General features: G+C 37.1%; 1 protein-coding gene and 1 long non-coding RNA gene across 7 annotated transcripts in view; both read right to left on the minus strand.

The window, feature by feature from the left end:
• Positions 1 to 22,025, minus strand: part of LOC125245419 (scavenger receptor cysteine-rich type 1 protein M130-like) — a 48,422-nt gene extending 26,397 nt beyond the window's left edge. For 2 of the 5 annotated variants that reach the window (XM_048156000.1, XM_048155997.1), the window contains exons 1-12: positions 17,935 to 18,025; positions 17,408 to 17,710; positions 16,206 to 17,311; positions 15,732 to 16,046; positions 15,038 to 15,337; positions 14,344 to 14,658; positions 13,888 to 14,202; positions 13,480 to 13,794; positions 13,037 to 13,360; positions 12,643 to 12,960; positions 12,156 to 12,458; positions 11,460 to 11,531 (exon numbers count right to left, since the gene is read on the minus strand). In XM_048156000.1, the coding sequence (XP_048011957.1) occupies positions 11,460 to 11,531; positions 12,156 to 12,458; positions 12,643 to 12,960; positions 13,037 to 13,360; positions 13,480 to 13,794; positions 13,888 to 14,202; positions 14,344 to 14,658; positions 15,038 to 15,337; positions 15,732 to 16,046; positions 16,206 to 16,323 (2,695 nt within the window). In that variant the 5' untranslated portion in view covers positions 16,324 to 17,311; positions 17,408 to 17,710; positions 17,935 to 18,025. Of the gene's footprint in view, positions 1 to 8,545; positions 9,245 to 9,432; positions 9,496 to 9,604; positions 9,656 to 9,810; positions 9,880 to 9,981; positions 10,033 to 10,201; positions 10,262 to 10,466; positions 10,563 to 10,660; positions 10,859 to 10,964; positions 11,280 to 11,459; positions 11,532 to 12,155; positions 12,459 to 12,642; positions 12,961 to 13,036; positions 13,361 to 13,479; positions 13,795 to 13,887; positions 14,203 to 14,343; positions 14,659 to 15,037; positions 15,338 to 15,731; positions 16,047 to 16,205; positions 17,312 to 17,407; positions 17,711 to 17,934; positions 18,250 to 21,618; positions 21,810 to 21,953 lie in introns of those variants that run through there. The other 3 variants (XM_048155999.1, XM_048155998.1, XM_048156001.1) reach the window with 3 other exon arrangements.
• LOC125245470 lies at positions 506 to 5,311 on the minus strand. 2 transcript variants are annotated; one of them, XR_007179544.1, is made up of 4 exons: positions 5,196 to 5,311; positions 4,923 to 4,960; positions 3,988 to 4,109; positions 506 to 647 (listed from the first exon to the last, which is right to left on the minus strand). It is a non-coding gene; the product is annotated as an uncharacterized LOC125245470 (long non-coding RNA). The 2 variants fall into 2 exon arrangements; XR_007179543.1 differs by lacking the exon at positions 506 to 647 and having other exon boundaries at positions 1,864 to 4,109.
• Positions 22,026 to 24,069: the final 2,044 nt, after the last annotated feature.

Consider the following 24,069-nt stretch of genomic DNA (forward strand, 5'->3'; position numbering starts at 1 on the left):
TCTGTGGACAAGATACAGAATGATTGATATACAGTGCACAGTGAGAGAAGATGAACAACAACAGACTTTAAGTCAGCAAAACAGAGGAACAGAGAAAATGACCATGAAATAAGTAAATTAATCTTTATATTAATTCAAATATTACACATACAAAAGTGGAACTTATATTATGGCCATTTCATAAAACTAACACAGAGTTCATCACTACAACATTAACTCACACATAATGATCCTGAGTGTGTACGTACCAGCTGTGGCGAGTCTGAGCACAGAAGACAAAAAAATGAGTGTTCGATAGCTCTCCATATTCACTGATCACACACACACATCAACTCAGAAGTGAAAGATTCGAGAGAGACAGAAGGCTGCACAACCGCCAAACAACAAGCCAATCAAAGTCACTTTTACCTTATTAGACAAAAGAAAGGAAATCATCAAAAAGCTTCGGTGACAAATCAGAAGACGTATTTATGATTCTCACCATATTTATTAAAAGCACGTCAGCACTGATGAACAGGACTCCTCCTCCACCTTATAGAGACACTTAACCGGGGAAAAATATACAAGATAGAGGAGAGACAAAGTCATACAGGAAACTGATTTCAGGGACAGGAATCAAGTTTATTTACAGCATCAAAGCACAGCACCTGCAGATATAAAAATACAAACACTGATAACTAACTGCTTCATGACTTAATGTTTCACGCTTTGAGTTCATGTTTAAAAATATTAGTACATAAATCAAATGTACTGTTTTAAAGATTGTACTGTTTTAAATATTCATTTTAATTACTGTAATATATTCAGAAGTATACAGTGCTTGTCATTTTCTACAATTGCACAGGCCTAAACATTATTACACAAAAGAGTGTCAGAAAAGAGCATTTTCTTTAAAAATTTGAGACATCAAAGTATCCCTTTGACTACATACACAGTTCATCGTGATACAGGAGCTAGACCAAGCTTGCAGCTGCACTGTTTATTACTTCAATACCTATCTATTCCTGTGGGTGTCTAAGACTACGAGATGACAAACTTCTGGTGAATAGGTACTTCGCTCTGTATGGCTTCTCCAGACTAATCTGACTTTGACACGAGCCACAGTAAAAATCGCCTACTGTTGTCTGTTCCAGTACAGTTTTACTCATAAATAATTGACTGCAGTAAAATGACTAGATAAACATTTTCCTGGCAATAATTCCGGGAATCATGTCATGTTTCAAAAATTCCGATTCCCTAATGAATCTTTTGAATTGGTTCTTTAGGGTTAGTTCACACAAAAATGAAAATTCTGTCATTTATTACTTACCCTCATGCCGTTCCACACCCGTAAGACCTTCGTACACAAATTAAGTTATTTTAGCTGAAATCCGATGGCTCGGTGAGGCCTGCATAGGGAGCAATGGACACTTCCTCTCTCAAGATCCATTAATGTACTAAAAACATATTTAAATCAGTTCATGTGAGTACAGTGGCTCAATATTAATATTATAAAGCGACGAGAATATTTTTGGTGCGGCAAAAAAATAAAATAACGACTTATATAGTGATGGCCGATTTCACAACACTGCTTCAGGAAGCATCGGAGCGTTATGAATCTTTTGTATTGAATCTGCTGTTTGGAGCGCCAAAGTCACGTGATTTCAGCAGTTTGCCGGTTTGACGCGCGATCCGAATCGTGCTTCGATACGCTGATTCATTGTGCTCAGAAGCTTCATGAAGCAGTGTTTTGAAATCGGCCATCACTATATAAGTCGTTATTTTGGTTTTTTTTGGCGCACCAAAAATATTCTCATCGCTTTATAATATTAATATTGAACCACTGTACTCACATGAACTGATTTAGATGTTCATGTTCTGATTAGTGTTTTTAGTACTTTTATGGATCTTGAGGAAATAAATGTCATTGCTCCCTATGCTAGGGTGACCAGACGTCCCTGTTTTCCGGGGACAGTCCCGGTTTTTGGTGCTCCGTCCCTGACTAGAGCTGTCCCCGGAAATGTCCCCGTTTCATAGCTCGTTCAAAATAACCCGCAAAAACATTGCAAAAAATCCGACCAGCGTACAGCAACCTGCTGGTTATTGGAGCAATCGTGTAGTGATTATTTTCACCAACAGAGGGAGCCGTGCAGCCACACTACACTTGGTCGCGCGTGCGAAGAACGTGAGAGCAGAGCGCAATTATCATCAGTTACCAAAAGAAACATTGCTATTGTTTTCAGCTTCAAGGTAGTAACATACTAACTATTCATGTTAAATTAAAGTAATACGGTTATGTTTTGATCCTTTCCCGAAAACATATCTGACCGCATTGCATAAGATTAGCCCTATTCGGACGGGATTAGTTTTACATGGGGAGATGAAGTAATGTAATTTTACCACAGGACGTCTGTAACATTAATGGCCAATTCGCACAGGATAAGACGCAGTGTGAGTTCCCTTGAAAGGGAACGTCTCAGGTTATGTACGTAACCATGGTTCCCTGAGAGGGAACAAGACGCTGCATTACTTTACCATACTCCCTGCTGCCTGTGACCAACTTGCTTCGACCTATCAGAAGCTAATGCTTTTTTTTTTTTTTTTTTTTACTTAATAGCAAATAAACACATACAAAATAGGCATTGAACAAACAATATTAACAATTAACAATTCTCAAAGGCAGACATAGTTGCAATTACAATATGTAACAGTGAAGTTTTACATAAAATGTATAATCGTAAAGGGCAATGAAGAACAAAAATAAAAAAAATAAAAAAATATATATATTGTAGCAAGGAGTTATAGGGCACTTAGTTCACTGAAGAAATTGGCAACTGTAGCTTTTTCATTTGAAAGGGCATCAAGAGAAACAGCAAAAATTTTAAGTTCATTAGAAAAGTGAGGAAAGGATGGGGGGGGGGTTCAGAAATCTACACTTATGAATGAAGTATTTAGCAACTTGGAAAAGGTTGTTAATCAAGTAATGTTGTGAACAATCTTTCTTAAGTACACCAAACTTGTTTGTATTCATGGGGTTTTACATGTAATTATACATGACATTTACCTGCACAATTGAGTCCAAAATAACTTTGAGTAATTACAATAAAAAATGTATATATTCAGTGGTTTCAATATCAATTTCACAGAATTGACAAGAGTTTTCTCCAATGTCAAATTTTGATTTGAGGAAATCTTTAGATGGGTATATGTCATTTATTATTTTAAAATGAAGTTCTTTCATTTTAGGGAGACTTGGAAAGGTAAGATAATTCATTCTCATTTCCTTCACCTCTTTAGGGTTAAAATCTTTGAAAACATAATATCATTTAATTCTATTTGGATGAAGTTTATCAATGAAAACACTTCTTATATGCTTGTTGTTACATTTATGATCCCTAATAAACAATTCACCCAGACAAGGAGATGGGAGAGAGAATGTCACAGAGTAATGTGAAAGAATCGCTTTTACTAATAATACCATGTTTTTTGGTATGGCATTTACAACATTGTAAAACTCTTTAGGATGACATACAAACCCATGTTTTAAACAAAAATCACTGTAATTGAGAACATTACCATAGTCGTCCATCATGTCCAATATGGAAGAAATGTTATATTGAAACCAGTTTTCATAAAATAAAGATTTGTTATGGTGCAAAATAAAAACGATTGTTCCAAATACAAGTTTTGTGTGGACAAAAATTCTAATTTCCTGCTGTTTGGTTCAAGTGTGCTTTATATTTTCCTGGTCATGACGTCACCCACCTATGATTTCACATGTGCTTCATGACACAATCATGCAGAGGCGTTCCCACAGCGTTTGACGCAGCATCTCGTTCCCTCTCAGGGAACCATGGTTACGTACATAACCTGAGACGTTTTCCCGTGCCTGACACTGACAGTGCTAGTCAAAGCATTTGTCTTAATAAGTACTAATAAGTATTGATGCAGACCATTTGTTAATAAAAAAGAAATTACATAGAATGAGCATTACTGTATAACCGTTACATTTCAGCAGAGTGTGTGGTCCGATGCAGGAGCAGGGAGGACAGTGAATCGTCCGCTGTATCCTGACCACCATGGTTTCTCATCAGTGGAGGTCAGCTTCTGCACTGCAGTGTTTTGCAGTTCTGAAATTTAAAAAATATATGAATAGGCCTTTTTTTATTTATTTATGTATTATTATTATTATTATTATTATATAGGTTATGTTGAATATTCATACAAAATTCATAACATTCATCTCAGTTTTATTGGTCAGGCATCAACCAATAGAATGGCTTCATTCCCAGCCCAGCCCCACCCCATCTCTACTCTCTCAATCTGATCTGTGTTTACAACTCTGAGAAGCTGTAAGTGCCAACTTGTGGTTGTACAGCGAAATTGAAGTCAAGTGCAAAAGTAAATATGTCGTAGGCTACACAATTTTGTCTGTCATTTTGTTTATGTGAACGTCATTTTACACATTTGTAACTATTTATCTGCAACTTCGGATTTAAAACAGATTCGGATTGTCTTTGACAATCAGAGATGTGAATGTAAACTTCAACTTACAAATACGAATATTAATATCACAAATTCTCAAATTCAAATCGAGTTTTGCTACTGATTTACCTTCATACATTTTGGCCCCATAACGTATGGTTTACCTGAACCCACGGTTGTCCCAATTCACCTGTATCCACAAGATGGCAGTAAAAGATCGTAAAATATGACTGAAATTACACAAGTGGTACGAGCTGGATGAGTCTGAACTGTCATTATACAGACTACCACCATGGATATTTTGTCTGTCTATATGCCAAGGCTATATGAACTCTAATGTTGCAGTTGGTTTGAACAGCTTGAAACTGAAATCATAGTGAAGCATCAAGCATCAAAATTGCTTTAACAAACCTATGACAGTAATGACTTAAAAATAAATAAATAAAGAGTTCTCAAACCTGTAAGAACCTCATTCATATCTGGAGCAGTATTTGCGCTGAAACAGAGCAACAAAGGCAATTATAACAATAGTGTTCCCAAAACACAAACATAATTTAGCATGATAAACAGAAACTCTCAATATCTTAGTACTTCCCTCATTCTTGTTTAATCTATTGGGTAGGTTAGTTAAAAAAACAACAACAGTGTGGTCATAGGTCATCTCATCAATGTTTTTTGTGTGTGTGTGTGTGTGTGTGTGTGTGTGTGTGTTTAGACAGGATATAACTTACATTTTCTTGCAATGAGCATACATGTTATAAATCGCACGAATATTTTTATTTTGCTAAACAGCTACAGCTTTCCGTCATCCTAGTCTGTAAACTTAACTCAACCAATCACATACGCCACATCACATCACCTGCGTAACAGCAATTAAAGGGACCGCAATCATTTTCGTCAAAACAATACACTCGTTAATAATTTTTTATTTTTATTATTCATTTATTTTTTTTAGTTCAAATAAATTCTATTGAGAGTTTACCGCATCGATATTGCTAGTATGATATTCCTACTTCAGATTCAGGGGTTTTGTTCCCCTGCAAATGCTAAGATACTTCAGATGATTTTTGAAACTTGCAGGGAAATGTTATCATCATTATATGAAAAATGATAATGGAAACTCAATCATGGACACACACAAAAAAAGTTTTTTTTAATCAATTATCATTACATTTTAAATATTACAACTGGAGGAATACATTAAGCACTGCAATATCGTTGTACTATATTTCCAGAAGATAAAAGATGATGATGATGGGCACTCTCTTTATTTGAGTTTTTTTGTTTGTTTGTTTTTTGTTTGGTTGGTTTTTATTGAAGGGGGTCGCACTTTCCTTAGGAAATTATGCATAGACCTCAAGACACATGTGCTGATGTGTATATACTGTAATTAGCACACTTTACCATTTACTTCACTGAAATTAATTACAAATGACAGAACATGATCAGAGGTATTAATTACACAGTAGAAGCTCAATACAGAGTTAATGCTCTTACATTTCATATTTTCATATTTACGTTAAAATAATATTTGATATACTTCTTTAAGGTTTAAGCAATAGCCCATCGATATGATTACATTTTTTTGGTTCGTCTGATTGGTCACTTGTTTCCATGACAACTGCAGAGCGGACACTCCTCCAGCACCATGGACAGCGACCGGTACAATTCAGCACCAGTGGAAGCGGCTTCTGGGGGGAATGAACCGAACCCCTCGCCAATGGAAGGTGCTCGAAATACGACAATTACTAAAATAATATTTGTTAAAGTTTCTCTATTGAAGTAATGAGACATAAAATCAGAACAAGGAGACAAAGAGTCCTTTGCATTTCTCCTGATTGAATGAAAAGGTTTAGACACTATTAATCTGTATAGGCCTATATATTTTGTAATATAATCATAATTTAGATATGCGCCACCAGCTGGTGACTACTTGAGCTGAGAGTAAATGAAAATAAGTAAGATGATGAACAAATGATTTGTTTTAGATGAGATTGGTTGCCAGAGGTGAACATAATAAGACACGTCTGATTGAAACCCCCTCAGACTCCCTTACAGCTCCAACATTTCATTGATGATGACATCATCATAATTCTTCAGTTTTTCTTCTAAAGATGTACAGCAGATATTATATAAATCTGCGTCATGCTTAAACGAACAGTGAAAAACGAGACTGTAAAAATCATCTTCTCTCATGGTTGTGGCGTCATCATAGGTCTCATTTGTGCGATCTGTGTCAAAATACAGAGATAACATCACTGTCTCTAAACAAGCACTAAGTGATATCTGCTCTCCTATTTATGTTGAAGTAATAATTTTAGTATGGAATATTCTCACAATCGTGTATATCAGAGATGACATCATACTCCTCTGGAGAGTCTTTATCCATTTTGTCTGCATCAATGAAAATAAAGCATAAAATAAAGCATGTGCTCTTATAAAAGTCAGTTAAAACATGCACAATGTATTGTGTTAATATGAAGGAATTTTCTGTAAAAATGAAAGATACTTTCCTGGCAGAAAATTACCAGCAACTTTTCCATTTTTCTACTTTTTTTTTTTTCTTACAGTGTAAAATCAACCAAAATGTTGTTCAAATGATGAACTGCATTAATAAATAAGTTCAGAAATTCTGACATGTTTGTCTACCCTTCGTCAAACCTCCTCTCACACTAACACCTGTGTGCTCTCTCACTGACTGCAGCACAAACACAGCGCTGTGGTTTTCACTGCTGAATTCTGTGGTTAAAAGCAGGAAGCCTAACAAGATTAACATTTCTTCACTTTAACTGTCAAAAAGACCTGTAGAATTATTAAACGTCAGCATGGTAAAATAAAATAAAACTAAAATACTTTCATCACTTTGACTATTCACACCTGCAGTATAAAATGTTTCGTCATTAATAATAATAACAATAATAATAATCACCCAGTGTGTTGATTAGTGGGCCTGTAATGGATCTCCTCAAACAGCGTTATGATACACCTCCAGCCTCCCAGAGCACCGGCCCTCCACTCAGTCTGAGAGGAACATGATCTAACATGTACACATCATACATGTGTAGACTCATCAGTGATCTCTTAGATAGATAATTCACAAGTATATGTTTGAAGAAAAAGCAATTAGGCATTCATATATTACTGATCTCATTAACACCCTAAAATCAAGAAATGTAATCATGATTAAATCATTAAATTAAGTCTTACCAAAGCAAGTGATATTGGCCACCTCATTATCATAACAGTTGTTCTGTCCCCAGGGTAAAGATGGACACTGCCACAATGTTTTGTCATGTTTTCGACATTTAAGACGATCTAACCAATTAGGAGCAGATCTCAGGCCACTGAATATCTGGGTTCACTGGCAGATCTTCCACAGTTCAGCTCTTGACAGATCAGATTCACTGTGTCTCTGAACCTCCACTCTACCAGCACAGAGACTGTGACCTCCAACCAACCTCACACTGCCTGCACACAAGACTGCTGTGAAAAATCACTTTTGCATTTCACTCAATTAATATGAAGTCATAAAACATGCATTTATAATATTATAACACATCAAACCACAAGACCATTTCATGCAATTACAAAAAAAAAAAAAAAAAAAAAAAAAAAAATCAGAAACAAATCTTTTGCTTCCTTTAATTAATTCAATAAATATCAGTAAGGAAATATAAACAATTTATATAAATCAAACCAAGAGAAATTAAATATTACACAATGCATTGATGGTACAAAGGAAGATCATTATGTTAAATACTAAACTACTTTAATGTAATATGTTGAAAGGAACTGTCTGGCCCTTTAACTGAAGGTAAAAATACCTGCACTGGTGAGTGTGACGACTGTGGACATCAGTAGGATTTTCACAGTTCTTCATCTTCCTCTGCTCTGAACTTCAGCACAAACTTTTCATCAACTCTCTTGGCAATTCTGAAGAAAACAGAGTGAATGTGGGAAACACTTCAGAGTACATACAGCACCAAAGTCAGACACAAGCACTGATAACTGCTGACGAAAAACACTAAGACAGAGAGACACATCAAACTACTCCTGAATAACAGTAAACAATATTTCATAGATTTTTATTGAATTTTAAATGAAAAAAAGTTTTTGTTGAAACAAAATGTTTTGCAACATTCCCCAGTTTCACAATAATGATGATAATAATGACATAATATCCATGAACATAGTCAGTCTGATTTGAAATGCTAAACAGAAAACATTTAAATTCAATTCAAACCAGCAATAAAATTGGACACAAATATAAAACATACATAAAACAGTTACATAAATCAAACATATGCATGCTGTGTTTGTCTGACAAAAACCCTGTGCAGGACATAAAGTGAGCAACAAGCTCTTCTGCTCAGTTCAAAGAGTCTTTACATTCTTTGTGACTCTTTAAAGAGGTAAAGATCCTTGACCACAGCTGCTGTTTGTAAACTTATTTCCCAAAGCACATTCCAATGATCTTTAGCAAAATATTGTGTACACCATCAGTGGTTCTACACATTCAAAAGAAATATATTTTGATATTTTTTAAGAATGATATTTTTAAGTTGCTGTAAAATGTTAAAGACTGGGAGAGTGAAAGGTAAATGGTGAAGCAATGAGATAATTATATACAAAACTAAATGTTAGGATTTTTTTCCCCTTAAAATTGCCAAATCTATATCATAGAAATGTTTCAAATCACTTGAAAGGATTTGAGGCAGTGGGTGTGGTTTGAATTATACAGTCCCTCCTGGTTTTTCTGGCTCCTCCACATCATCATAGCCTGTTTTTAGAAAACAAGAGCAAATTAATTTATCAATATATGCTTTAAAAAGTATTATAAATGAACATCAGTATTTGCAGTCAAGTGAAATGAGCTATCAAGATCACATAAATTGATATTAGCAGTATGAAGCATTTATAAAAACTTAAAAAAATTCAGTGTAAGGTAAAAAGGTGTTAGTAACGTACCAATCACGTCACTCATATACTCCTTGACATTCTTCACATCATCATAGTCCTCCTGAACACCATCTAATATAAATGTTTCGATTATTAATTACATGAGTTTATATGACAATATAATTTGAAGACAAACAAACAAAAAAACTTGAGAAATTTGAGAGCAATTTCAAACCCACACCTGCTTTATCATTGGAGAATTGTCGTACAATGATGACATCGTCATAGTTTTCTGGAATAGAGAAAATAGACAAATGAAATGAAAAATAAAAAAATAAAATGCATCCATTAAATGTATAAAAATTTGGGATTTTAAAACAGTATATATTATATTATATATATATATAATTAAAATGCATATAAATCTATATTGTTAAAGAAATAAACCTGTATCAGAAGGTCTCAGTCCAACAGTGATTATATCATCATAATTCTCAGGTGTGATTTGCTGATCTTCTAAATGAGTTAACAGAAAAGATGAAATAAAGAAAAACTGATTTTACTATTCAGAAGCCTAATAGTTCATTTAATTTAGTGAAATCAGTTAAAGTCACTGACCTTTTGGCCCATCAATGGTGATGACATCATTATAGTCAGGAGTGGCTCCTACTGCAGAATAGATGAAAAAAAGGAGTCAGTAAATTTATGTTTTTAGATTTATATAATTTAAACAGTTAAGATAAAAACATTCACTTAGCAGGTTAATTAAACATCCATTCATTTCTGTATGTAGCAGATAAGATTTGAGTTATATTGGTTTATATTTGAGTCGTCTAACCTGAAAGAAGCTCATCAGCATCTTCATACCCAGAATGCTGTTCTTCAGAAAGGACACTTCCTGTTATGGAGAAGTTGATCCATCAGACACACTAACAACTGTAAATCAGCCAAAATCCTTTGAATCACAACACTAACACTGCATCATTTCAGAGAACACACAAAAGTTCCACAAAGGGATCAATGTAATTTACTCTACTCACCTCTATGAATAAAGTGATTACCTTATTGATCTCTACAAATCAGACAATCTGACACTTACTCACCCCTCTGAGTGAAGAGACGGTGTCTGTTTGTGGGTCTGCGATGAAGCTCTTCATAAATGGCCTCAGTCGTGCTCCTGTGTCTCCTCTTAGAGAGAGCTGTGAGTGTAGAGAGACAAACCTGCTGTCAGTTCACAACACATGACTGATCACACACTGAATAAGACACAATATGACAGTCTCTGGATCTCTCCTACCTCTCCTCATCACTCTGTTCTGCTGAATCAGTATAAGCAGTGGCACTAAGAGCAGTAAGAGCACAACTCCCAGTACAATCACAAGCACAGAGAGAGATGGAGGAGTTTGTGAATGAGAGACTGATGTTGAGCTCACTGTCTGAGAAACTGGAGGAGAAGATGATGTTGTTGTGGCAGGAGTAGAGGACACTGACAAATCTGTCAAAACAGACAAAAACACATTAAAAAATCATGCAAATACACAAATATTAATAGTACTAAAATTATGTAAAAATTACTAATATTGTTCAGTGTTTCCAGTGACCTGCACAGGTGAGTCCAGCGTGATCTTTGTTGGAGCAGTCAGTGTGGTTCTTCAGGGAGAGAGGACAGTCCCACAGGTGAATCTCATTCCCTCTGCACTCGACTCTGTTCAGCCACACAACACCTTCACCAGCACCAAAGACTGAATTCCCATCAGCCCTCAGTGCTGCTCCACAACCCAGCTGTCTGCAGACCACCTGAGCATCGCCGATGTCCCACAGATCATCACAGACTGAGCCCCACACAGCGTTATGATACACCTCCAGCCTCCCAGAGCACCGGCCCTCCCCTCCACTCAGTCTGAGAGGAAGACGTTCTAAAATCCACAGACAAGTAGACACATTATTGGCCAACAGAGTTCAGTCAGAACAGCGACACCTACAGTGTGTGTGGTGTGTGAGATTAATTCCTCTTAGTTCCCCTCAAACAAAATTACTAGCATTCATCACAAATGGCTGTTATGATTTTTATGTTCTTCTACGTCAAATTAATTTACCTGAACACTGTCTCTGATGTGGAGATGTGGAGCATGACAAAGAGCTTCTAGGAGACTCATGACTCTCCTGTTCTGTAATCACAAGTTAATTTAATTTAGTGCTGTCAATCGATTAAAAACACTTTTTTTTGTAATTAATCGTGATTAATTGCACCTAACATTAAAGTTTTTAATGTATATTTTCATATTGTAATAATTTCACATTTCATCTCCAAATTAATGTAGAAACAACATAAAGACAGTATATTTTAGACATTTGATCTAACAGGTAGGAAATATACAAAAAATGAATAAAGTTATCAAACACTTTACATTGTTCACTGCATAAATTATAAATTAAATATAGATTAATCCTTATTAAAGCTATAAAAGTTATTCAGTCAAGAGCAGTGCATGATTTCTCTTTTTCTTTTGTTTGATTAACATTAATGACAGACAGCAGCAGATTTATCAGGCATTTTGACATAATTTTGTGTTTTTGTCCATTCAAGTGCAAAACGTTAGCTAAAAGAAAAAAAAGAGGATGTTGCGTTAAATATTTAAACCGAAAAAAAAAATGATTTGCATGAGTTAATGCATTAAATTTAAGATCCCTAAATATATATATATATATATATATATATATATATATATATATGCCCAGTAATCTTAACAGATTTCTGTATTTTTAGAAATGGAAAATATAATCAGTCTTACCCAAACAGGTGATTTTGGCCACTTCATCTTCACCACAGTCATTCTCTCCCCAGGGTGAAGATGAACACTGCCACAGATTTGAATCATGTGGTCGACATTTCACTTCATCCAGCCAGTTACGAGCTGATTCCAGTCTTGTTGTAGAATCAGACAAAACACCAGATCTTCCACAGTTCAGCTCCTGACAGATCAGACTCACTGTGTCTCTGTCCATCTTGTTCCAGCACACATTACCCCAGGATCCATTGTAGAAAACCTCCAAATTCCCTTCACAGCCATCAGTTAACCTGATCTCTTTAGACTCTAGATGGAAACATGAACGCTATATCAGCTTTCATCCAACCCTATTCATTTCAACCACTGGATGTTACATATATACGAATGACTGAAATAACCCAAAAAGATTAAATTAAAAAGATTTTAAAAAGATAAAATTTATATTGTAAATGTTACTGAATAACAATTTTCACAACTGAGTACTATTTACCTGAGCACACGACTCCTACATCCTCCTTGTGTTGACAGTCATGTTTTCCCCAGCCTGGAGAAGAGCAGCTCCACAGGGACGTCTCATTCCCCTCACACTCCACCTCATCCAGCCATATGGGTCCAGAACCAGGACCAAACCAGGCTGGTACCTGCTGGTTACTGAGGGCCACTCCACACTGCAGCTGTCTGCACACCACATGGGCATCTTTAATATCCCAGGAGTCATCACACACTGTCCCCCATGAGCCGCTGTGAAAAACCTCCAGCCTCCCTGCACAGTCTCCCCCAGAACCCACCAGCCTGATGGACCCGCGACCTGATATTCAGAGAAAGAGAAACACATTAGTGATCACTAACAACTGAAGAATCTGCCCAGATGTTGCTCTTCTCACCAAGGCAGGTGATTGACAGCTGTTGTGTGGAGCTGCAGTTGAGAGTTTGTGGAGAGCTGCAGTTCCCCAGATGAGCTTCACTCCCAGAGCACTGGAAGCCCGTCACACACTCATGACTGTGTTCAGGACTGGATGAAGAGGAGCCGGAGAAGTTCAGCACAGAGCCACATCCCAGCTGTCTGCAGACCACAGAGGATTCAGTGAGACTCCAGGAGTCCAGCAGAACTCTCCTCCAGACCTGATGGATGGAAACTTCCACCTCCCCCTCACACTGTCTCTCTCCAGACAACCGCACCAGACCATCATGAATAGCTAGAGAGGAATCTGAGGAGAAGATCTGATATTTTACTAAAATAAGAATTGTGTTAGGACACAGTGAAAAAGATTTCAGATATTATAGATTTTTCCAGTAGCATAATGCTCTCTGTGTCAAGTAAGTTTACCAGAGCAGATGACTCCAACATCTCGTCTATGAGAACATTCAGCTCGACTCCATGAAGAGATGGAACATTCTGAGAGTTTTGTTTCATTCCCGTCACAATCAAACACATCAGCCCAGATTTCACCACTTCCCTCTCCAAACCAGTCTGATCCCACAACAGACACAGCAATCCCACAGTTCAACTGTCTACAGAGGACACTGGCAGCTCTCATATCCCAGCATGCATCACATACTGTGCCCCACTTATTGATGAACCGAAGCTCCACTCTTCCAGAACAAGAGTCTGAACCATTCATCAGTTTGGCCTCTGTGTAACCTGAATAAAGAAGTTATAATGTATAATGCAGCTGACAGAGAAGACATACTGTATCAATTGCAAATGAAGAGACACTGAATATTTATAATTTACCTGAACAGATCAGTCCCACATTATTGTCACTGGTGCAGCTGTGTTTGTGTGTTGATGATGTTGAACAAAATGAAATCTGAGACTCATTTCCTCTGCACTGAATCTCTTGTGTCCACATCCGAGCGTCTCCTTTTCCAAAAGCATCTTCTCCCAGCACCTGTACAGGAGCCCCACAGTCCAGCTCTCTACACACAACCTCTGCATCCTGCTGGTCAAAGGCAGCAGCACACACTGAAACCCACGTCTGATCATCAAGTATCTCTAACCTCCCAGAGCAGAGGTGAGATCCATTAACCAGTCTGGAAGGTTTATGACCTGTTCATATTACATGAATGACACAGTAGACAAATCAAATGCTTGATAGTTCAATAAAATAACCATACAAACATTTACAGTTTTCCAAACAAAATATTATTGGTCACAACAAATTCATGGGCAATCAGTTAAATTACTCACCCGAACAGATGACACCAGCATCACAATGGTGGGTACACTTATGTATGCTCCATCCTGATGACCCACAGTTCTTCAGTGTAGTCTCTGATCCAGTACATAACACAGTATACATCCAGATTGGTCCTGATCCTTGTACAAAATGAGCATCACCCGGAGCATCTACAGGTTCTCCACAGTCCAGCTCTCTACACACCACTGCAGCTTCAATCATATCCCAGCCATCATCACACACTGTTCCCCACTGACCTCTATGAAGAACCTCCACTCTACCAGCACAGCGACTGTTAGCACCAACCAACCTCACATTCTTTTTATCTAAGTGACAGAAAAATACAGATAGAGATTATGAGTACATCTTCATAAGCACACTAGTTCATGTATCAGTATATTGTGTACACAAATTCAAACACTTGTAAAGCACACTGGCTCACGATACATTCGGACACTGATTACTAATTTTCTGCTGACATGACTTGGTGCTTGTGTCATAAAACTGAAGCATCTGGTTTTTGGAGTGCATTGTGGGATTTTTAGGGAGCAAACATTCCAGTGCATTAAAAGGATTTTGTGACTGAGACAGCCCTTAAAATGTCTGGCTCCCTGGTCAGTGTTCTGACTACTGAACTAGGGAGCTGACTGAGACGTACCCTATGAGTAAAAGGTATAATATTACTATCATATTCTTTTAACTCACCAGCACAGAACAGCCCCTGGTAATTATCATTTGAACAGCTGTTTTTGTGTAAGGATGTTGGACAGAGGTGAATCTGAGACTCATTTCCTCTGCACTGAATCTTTTGTGTCCACATCTGAGCGTCTCCTTTGCCAAAAGCATCTTCTCCCAGCACCTGTACAGGAGCCCCACAGTCCAGCTCTCTACACACAACCTCTGCATCCTGCTGGTCAAAGGCAGCAGCACACACTGAAACCCACGACTGATCATCAAGAACTTCAATTCTCCCAGAACAGCTGGAGTTTCCAATAAGCCTGACACCTGAAGCGGCAAGAGATAACAAACATTTCAATTTTGTTTGTTATCTAAATGTGTTATTCTTGTCATTAATGGTCTACCACAAAGCACCACTTATTAATGTAAACGGAGTAAAATAATCAAATTGCTTAATCTCATGTCAATCAGACTTCCTTTCATGGAACATAAAAGGAATTTTACAGAATATCCGGCACTCGTTTCAATATAACGAAAGTAAAATAATAATAATAATAATAATAATAATAATAATAATAATGATAATAAAATACATTTTGTGTTCCACAGAACAAAGTCATAAGTAAATGATGCCTGAATTTTCATTTTCTGTTGAACTATCCCTTTGAAACAGGTGGATTATCGGTGATATAAAAACACGGCAGGGTTTGGAGCAGTTTACCTGAGCAGATGACTCCTGCATCTTTTGTATGATCACAGTCATATAGACCCCAAATTACTGATCCACAGTTCTTCAGTGTAGACTCTGATCCAGTACATAAACTGCGATTTGTCCAGATTGATCCTGATCCTGGTCCAAAGTGAGCACCTCCTAAAGCATCTACAGGTTCTCCACAGTCCAGCTCTCTACACACCACTGCAGCATCAGCCATATCCCAGCCAAGATCACACACTGTTCCCCACTGACCTCTATGATGAACCTCCACTCTACCAGCACAGCGACTGTGACCACCAACCAACCTCACTCTCATAATGTCTATAAAATGAATAAAGAGAGAGTAAAGACATATGGACAAAGGGAAAGAATGAGGAAAAAAAGTATCACACAAAGAGAAAGAAAACTATGATAAAATTAACTAATATTTACTGTAGATTTTGGGAATTTGAATTCAGTTTATTTAAAAATTGCTCAAACCTGCACACAATAAGCCAACATTATTTTCATTTGAACAGGCATTTTTATGTGATGGTGATGTTGGACAGAGGTGAATCTGAGACTCATTTCCTCTGCACTGAATCTCTTGTGTCCACATCTGAGCGTCTCCTTTTCCAAAAGCATCTTCTCCCAGCACCTGTACAGGAGCCCCACAGTCCAGCTCTCTACACACAACCTCTGCATCCTGCTGGTCAAAGGCAGCAGCACACACTGAAACCCACGACTGATTATCAAGTATCTCTAACCTCCCAGAGCAGCGAGAACCACCAACCAGCCTGACTCCTGAAAGAACACAGGAAAGAACAAAATTTAAAGTTATAGAACTTCAATAATGAGTCAGTCAATCAATACATCAATCATATAATGAGAAATCATTTTCCTTTATCTTCTGAAATAAAAAAAATATTTACTATGAAAACATTATACATGTCAGCAAAAGTTTTCCCAGTACAACAAAAACCTTGAAAGTAAGATGCTTATATAGAAAACAGTATATAGTTATTGTTACTGTAAAAATCCACCCACATTTTCATGTCAACAATGTCTAAAAAATCCTTTTACATTACATTAAAACATTACATTAAAATGTAGAGTTAGAAACAAGCTTCTAAAGTTTATATTTAACAAGGTCCCTGATTATAAAAGTCCGAAATTAACAGTTCATGTAGTAAAAAAAAGAAAGAAAGTGGAAAATAGTCATGAAATATGTAATTATGACTGCTTTTGGTGTAATTGTTTTGTACATTAAGACAGGATTTTTAGCTTACCTGAACAAATGACTTGAGCGCTCTTATCAAGACACACATCGGGTTCAGTTGGTTGCATGAATCCACATTTCTTAAGTGTAGACTCTGAACCAGTACACATTGCATTTTTCATCCTAAAAATCGGTTTTAATCCCAATCCAAAATGAGCATCACTCAATGCATCTACAGGTTCTCCACAGTCCAGCTCTCTACACACCACTGCAGCATCAGCCATATCCCAACCAGCACCACACACTGTTCCCCACTGACCTCTATGATGAACCTCCACTCTACCAGCACAGCGACTGTGACCACCAACCAACCTCACATTTACTATGTCTGTGAATGTTAAAAAAAAAAAAAAAACCTAATGTAAATGTAAAATGTTATGAAAAAATGAAATTAAATGAGCTTTGTTGTACTTTGAACTCCTACCGGTACACTGCAAACCAATGTTTTGGTCATGAGAACAATTGTTTTCATGTGATGGTGATGTTGGACAGAGGTGAATCTGAGACTCATTTCCTCTGCACTGAATCTCTTGTGTCCACAACTGAGCGTCTTCTTTGCCAAAAGCATCTTCTCCCAGCACCTGTACAGGAGCCCCACAGTCCAGCTCTCTACACACAACCTCTGCATCCTGCTGGTCAAAGGCAGCAGCACACACTGAAACCCACGACTGATTATCAAGTATCTCTAACCTCCCAGAGCAGCGAGAACCTCCAACCAGCCTGACTTCTAAATAAGACAACATAGATCAACAAAAGCATGACTTATTTATGGGTCTTCAAGATAATTATTTGAAATTAAAGGCCATTATTTTTAGTCTTATTATGAATAAATAATGTTAAAACATTATAAACATTTTAAAATCAACTTCTTAAAAATTAGAAGTCAATATGAAAGCACACACACACAAAAAAATCTTTCAAAGATATGAATTTGAATATGTAAAAGTTTACCTGAGCAGATGACTCCAGCATCTTTATTATGATCACAGGTGCTTTGACCCCATCCTAATGATCCACAGTTCTTCAGTGTAGACTCAGATCCAGAACACATGACAAAACTCATCCAGATTGGCCCTGATCCTGGTCCAAAATGAGCATCACCCAGAACATCTACAGGTTCTCCACAGTCCAGCTCTCTACACACCACTGCAGCATCAGTCATATCCCAGTCATCACCACACACTGTTCCCCACTGACCTCTATGATGAATCTCCACTCTACCAGCACAGCGACTGTGACCATTTACCAGTCTCACATTCACACTGTCTAAATATTAAACAAACAATTAGAGAGATGATGAGAGTTCAAATTCATAGCATTACAAAGTGGGACAAGTGGCAAAATGGGACACATATGTCTGAATATTTAAAATAATATTTAGAGTTCAATACAAATTGAGCTCAAACAACATCCTAGGTATATTGATTTTAAAAATGTTTTATTATTTTATTATTTTTATTAACAAAACAAATTAGGGTTTAACACTACATGCGCCAGGGTTGTATACCTAAAACCGTCAGCGGGTAAAATTTACCCATGCACACGTCTACCGTTTTGATATGGGTAAACAAACTTATTATGTCACTGTATTATGCCACTGTCTTCACAAAGTAATGTCTAGAGCCATAAAATGATAATTATTAGTCAACTATGTTTTTGTCCTGTAGTTTTATGTTCAAGGCCATCTTAAGCAGACTCACTTCTTAAAGGTTCAATATGTAGGATTTTTGGATTAAAGACCACTAGAATATATATACCACTAGTGTTATATATTTTGTTGACTTGTGTACTTATTTACATTATCCCAAATGTTTCCAAGAATGTTTAAATCCAGAGAAATAAGCAATTTTTAACCAGGACTTTGTCCGTACGTCGCCTATCAGTGACATCATACCCGCGTTACTGACCTCCAGCGGCGAAAATGTACATATTGTAGGCATGACAATGCAAATTTGAAGGAAAAATAGATTTGGGTGGTGTAATATTATAATAAAATATCATTAATTAAGATAACCCATGTTATTTAAATTACTAAAATACCCTAAATAGACAATAATTAGACATTTATTCTTCTGCATACCCCCTCTCTTCCACTTAGACTGCACCTTTTCCATTAACGGACAATATTTGCCCCCTAAATTGACTTTCCAGTGCATTTATTATCTTTATGAATACCTTTACAACATTAATAATGAAAAACAGCGGTAGCAGGTGGAGGGGGAAAAAAGTGAAAAATCCACAGAATAGCAGAATAATGTTTTGTTGTGCCTTTGGATGTCAGAATCGGAATGTACATAATAATAATAATAATAATAATAATAATTTTTATAGAGTACTGTCGTTGAAAACACCCTATGCAGGTAAACGGAGATGTTTGCAAGTCACAGACTGGACTGATGAAACCTGTAATGATTAGTCAGTCTATTAAAGCACGCATTTGATGTAAACCATAAGTCTACATTCACATTATGCAATTCATAGGGGGACATGCATAGCAGTTACAGCATGAAAGAATATTCAAACCTATAACATTTTACATAGATAAATGTTTTAAACATGCTATAACATTCTGACTTTTTTCCTTGCATTTGTGTGTTTATATCTCCTAGTTTGGACTTTATGATTCTCAGTTGTGAGTTTATATCACAATTCTAATGGAGGGAAAGTCAGAATTGTGGGATAGACAGAATAACAAGTATATCTCACAATTCTGTTTTTCCTTGAGGATTTGCGAGAGAAAAAAAGTCAGAATTGTGAGATATAAACTCGAAATTAACTTTTTAAATTCTTTTATTTTGTGACTTCCATAGACTGCTACTGTAGAACTGTCATTTTCTGCAACCAGGTAGGCTTCAGTTGGCCCCCCAAAAAAAATGTCATCGCTGTTTGCAAACACAATTCAAACATACATTTTCATCTAATTAATCATTTATTTGTTTATTTATGTATAATTTGAATAAGATAACAACACCAGTAAAAATGGTTTTTCATTAGAAATATTTTTTTGGGTAAAATAACACTCATCACTCATGGCATTTAGTGCCTAATATCGGTTTGACATTTGTGACTAAAACTGATTACCTCAATTTCAGTGGGTAAAAGGCATTGCCAGTAGAATATGGAAAGTTAAAACATAAGCGACACAAAAATGACAGCGCAAACATGAAGGCATATAGTAAATTTGATCCACTGGGGCTTATAGGTATAAATGCCCTGTTTTTTAATCTGGTTTTATCTAAACAATTTTTAACAACAGGGGATTGTGAATAACACAATTTTAGTAAAAGTCAATGACTGGGAGACTTGGATATTTTATTGAAAATCTGTTATGTAGCTACATTTGAAAAACAGCCACGGGTAAATTTGACCCCGTTCTAGTGTTAAAGACAGAAATGTGAAGATTATGATTTTATAAAAGCACTTACATCAATTATCCTAAATTTTTTTAAATCATTGTTACAGGATTTATACCATTACGTTGTCATGGAAACAAAGTTGTAAAACTGGATATAAATTTGCACTGAAAAGGTTAGTAATTTTTTCCACACTAAAATCATGTTAACACATATTTTGTTTCTATATTATTGAGACAATGAGTATTTTAATGTTTATGGATTGGCCCTATTCTCTAATGTCTCACTGTAACCCAGTGTTTTTTGTTGTTGTTTTTGTTTGTTTTTAAAGGAAGGACAAGTAGAAATCTATTTCTGTGGTAAACAAAATTATGCCACAAAAGATGTTGATTGAACTATATTAAATCTGGTCTATTCCTTTTATATATTTTTCCCCCTCTATATACAGTTCTTCTACAGCTGAGCTCTTGGTATTGTTTAAGAGGCTAATATGGCCTTTAAGGTTTTTTTCTGTCTTGTTTGTCATGATCTTCATTTTCTTAAGATGACAGTTGAAATAATGTAGCATTTATGTTGCTGGACTGTGAATGAGCGATTCATTTGTTTCTTTTTTTGTAAAAATGTTAATGGGACTCACTTAAGCTAACATGTCTCAAACTAATATTTCCAAATCAATGTTTATCAAATCAAAACTCCAAATGTGTGATCAATTTTACTGCCACCCAGCCCAAGATGCCTGCATGGTTATAGAACGACATGGTTTGACACGATTAACTCATTTGCAACCTGAGAAAATGTGATCAATATACTTTTTTTTTTTTTTTTTTTTTTTTTTTGAGACAGAAGATTGAGACAAAATTTACAATGTTGAAATCACATGCAACACTAAATTACAATCACAAGACAAGGCAACAACAACAAAAAACAACAACAAAAAAACAATAATAAATGGCCTCTTCTGGTTTCTGTAAATAACAAATACTAACATTATTAATAAATTTTAACATATTAACATTATTAATAAATTATGAATAAAAAGACCATCATGTAAAACTTATTTATAGCCCTTTATAAATTGGAGAGAGAGAAAGAAAGACAAAAGAGAATGAAAGAGATAAATTGCCTGTTAAACACAGGAGGACATTCAAAATATTGTGACAAATATGATTACAGAGACATAAAAAAAAAAAATTACAGTATAGTTTAATTTTAAGTGATTAAATCTGTCTGACACCTTCATTCCTAAAAATAACTTAATCTCTTTAATTTCTTGTGTACTTACCAGCTGTGATGAGTACTAAAACTGAAGACAGTAAAATGAGTGTCAGGTATCTCTCCATCTCTCTCTGCTTGATTAATTCAACATCCAGTTCAAGCTTCTCCGCACTGATGATACAGAAGTACAGGCATCCTCTCACACCCCTTAATGAGAGAGAAAGAGGTCCAACACCCTCCAATCACACTCGCTGTTACCTTATTAGACACAACAGAGGAAATCATCAAACAAATTCAGTGACAAATCAGACAAGGCTTTTATGACTTTCTCCATATACATCTAACTGTCAGCGCTGATGAACTCCTCCTCCACACAGACACACGCATATACATTTGACTTACAGGAGACAGGAAACTCTCCACTTTATTTACAGCATCAAAGCCCAACACCTGCAGAGAAGAGATAAAAGCGCTGATAACTAACTGTGAATGTCCTAAACACTGTCTATTAGTGTATAGGTCTATTAGCATGACATCATGTAATAAACTTGATTCTGTAAAATTAATACTCTTTTACAAAAGCATTTAAATGTTTACCAAGAACACAACACACAAGTAAGCCCTTATTACACTGACTGGCAGAAAAAAAGAAAGAAAACAAAACTAATTTTGTGAAACATTTTATCTATATCTTGAAATAATTCTTGTAACCAATATGAAATTTAATTAATTGCACAAAAGTAGCTTTTTTCAGATGGCCCAGAAAAAAAAGAAAAAAAGAAAAAAAAAAACAGCTGAGAGAGCCAGTGAAGTACATTTCTGCTAAAACAACTTATTTTGCACATTCATTCTTCCACAGCAGGCTAACACTGTATATTTGAACAATTAAATAAATGAACGTACTCTGTTACTAACATAACCTCGGTTCCCTGAGATGCGGGAACGAGTACTGCGTCTTGCTAGATGCAGCGGGGAAAGCTAAAAGCAGAGTGTCTTTGAGTGACAGGGGTCAGATGTCAAGTACTGTAATGGTTCAAAGAACCATAGACAGGCCCCATGTAGGGACAGTAAAGGGGCGAGGTGGGTTTAACCACCTAGACCCCTTTAAGAAATGGACAACAAGGTTGTTCCTGCCGACCAACTATCTGGCTACGGGAGCATAAAAAATAGTTGCAATAGCTACCACATAGACCTTAAGAGTGGAGGGGCTACAACCCTTATCCAACAACTCTTGAAGGAAGGACATCAAAGATGTGTTGCATGTAGATGGGTCTTCACTGCAGGCTGTGCACCAAGTGGAGAAGACCGACTATTTAGTGGCATAGAGGCGTCTTGTACAAAGGGCTTTAGCCTTTGAAATAGTATTTAGCACATTCTCCGGGAGGTCTACAGGCTCCCATCAAGAGACCATAGGTGCAGATCCCACAGCTCAGGCTGGAGGTGCCAGATCGTCCTGTTCGCCTGAGAGAGGAGGTCCTGTCTCAGGGGAATGGGCTATGGTGCTGCTATGAGCAGCTGAGACAGCTCTGAGAGCCAATGTTGGTTTCTCCAGAGCGGTGCCGCCTTATGTTTGTGTTCCCTGATTCACCTGATAACCTGAGAGATCAAGGCGATTGGGGGAAAAGGAGTAAAGGAGAAGGCTGGGCCAGTCGTGGGCCAGCGCATCCCTGTCCTTTAAAAAATAAACTGGGCAATGAAAGTGTTCTTCTGGGGCGAAGAGGTTGACCTCTGCCCTCCCAAAGATCTCCCATTCTTAGACATTGTTTCAGGACAGCATGTCTGCTCCCTGGTTCAGTTTGCCCGGCACATGCGCTGCCCTCAGGGAGCACAGGTTGCACTGTGCCCAGTCTAAGAGACTCTTCACTCTGGTGGAGAGGCGCATGGAGGAGAGCCCGCCCTGGTGATTTATGTAGGACACCACCGTCATGCTGTCCGAGCGGACTAGGACGTGGTGTCCCTCCAGGTGTGGCAGGAAAGTCTGAAAGGCTCACCAGACTGCCAGCATTTCCAGGCAGTTGATGTGCAGCCTGCTTTCCTTGTTCAACCAAACGCCAAAGGCTGGTCTGCCGTCGCACAGGTCTCCTAAACCTGTGTTGGATGCATCTGTGAAGATGACCTTCCTCCTGCATATCATCCCTAGGGCCACGCCCTGTTCAATCCAACAAAAGTTCTTCCAAGGGGCCAGGGCCGCAGTGCAGGCCTGGTTCACCTTGATATGCAAGCTTCTGTGACGGGATTATCTGCGAGAGGATCTGCTTTAAAGTGGTCATTCTGAACGAGCACATTACAAGGGCGCGATTCGGAGGCCTGAGACCTCCATCCTTCTTGGGGATGAGGATGTAACAGCTGTAGAAGCCTGATTTGCTTAGAGCTGGCAGAACTTTCTCTATGGCTCCTTTTGCCAGCAAATTACTCACCTCAGAGTGCAGGACACGAGTGTTCTCACTCCCCACTGAGGTAGGAAGCATGCTGCTGAAGCGCAGGGGTTTTTGAGTGAATTGAAGTACATAACCTTGCT

This window comes from Megalobrama amblycephala, linkage group LG14 (assembly GCF_018812025.1).
Source record: "Megalobrama amblycephala isolate DHTTF-2021 linkage group LG14, ASM1881202v1, whole genome shotgun sequence".
Taxonomy (NCBI): Eukaryota; Metazoa; Chordata; class Actinopteri; order Cypriniformes; family Xenocyprididae; genus Megalobrama; species Megalobrama amblycephala.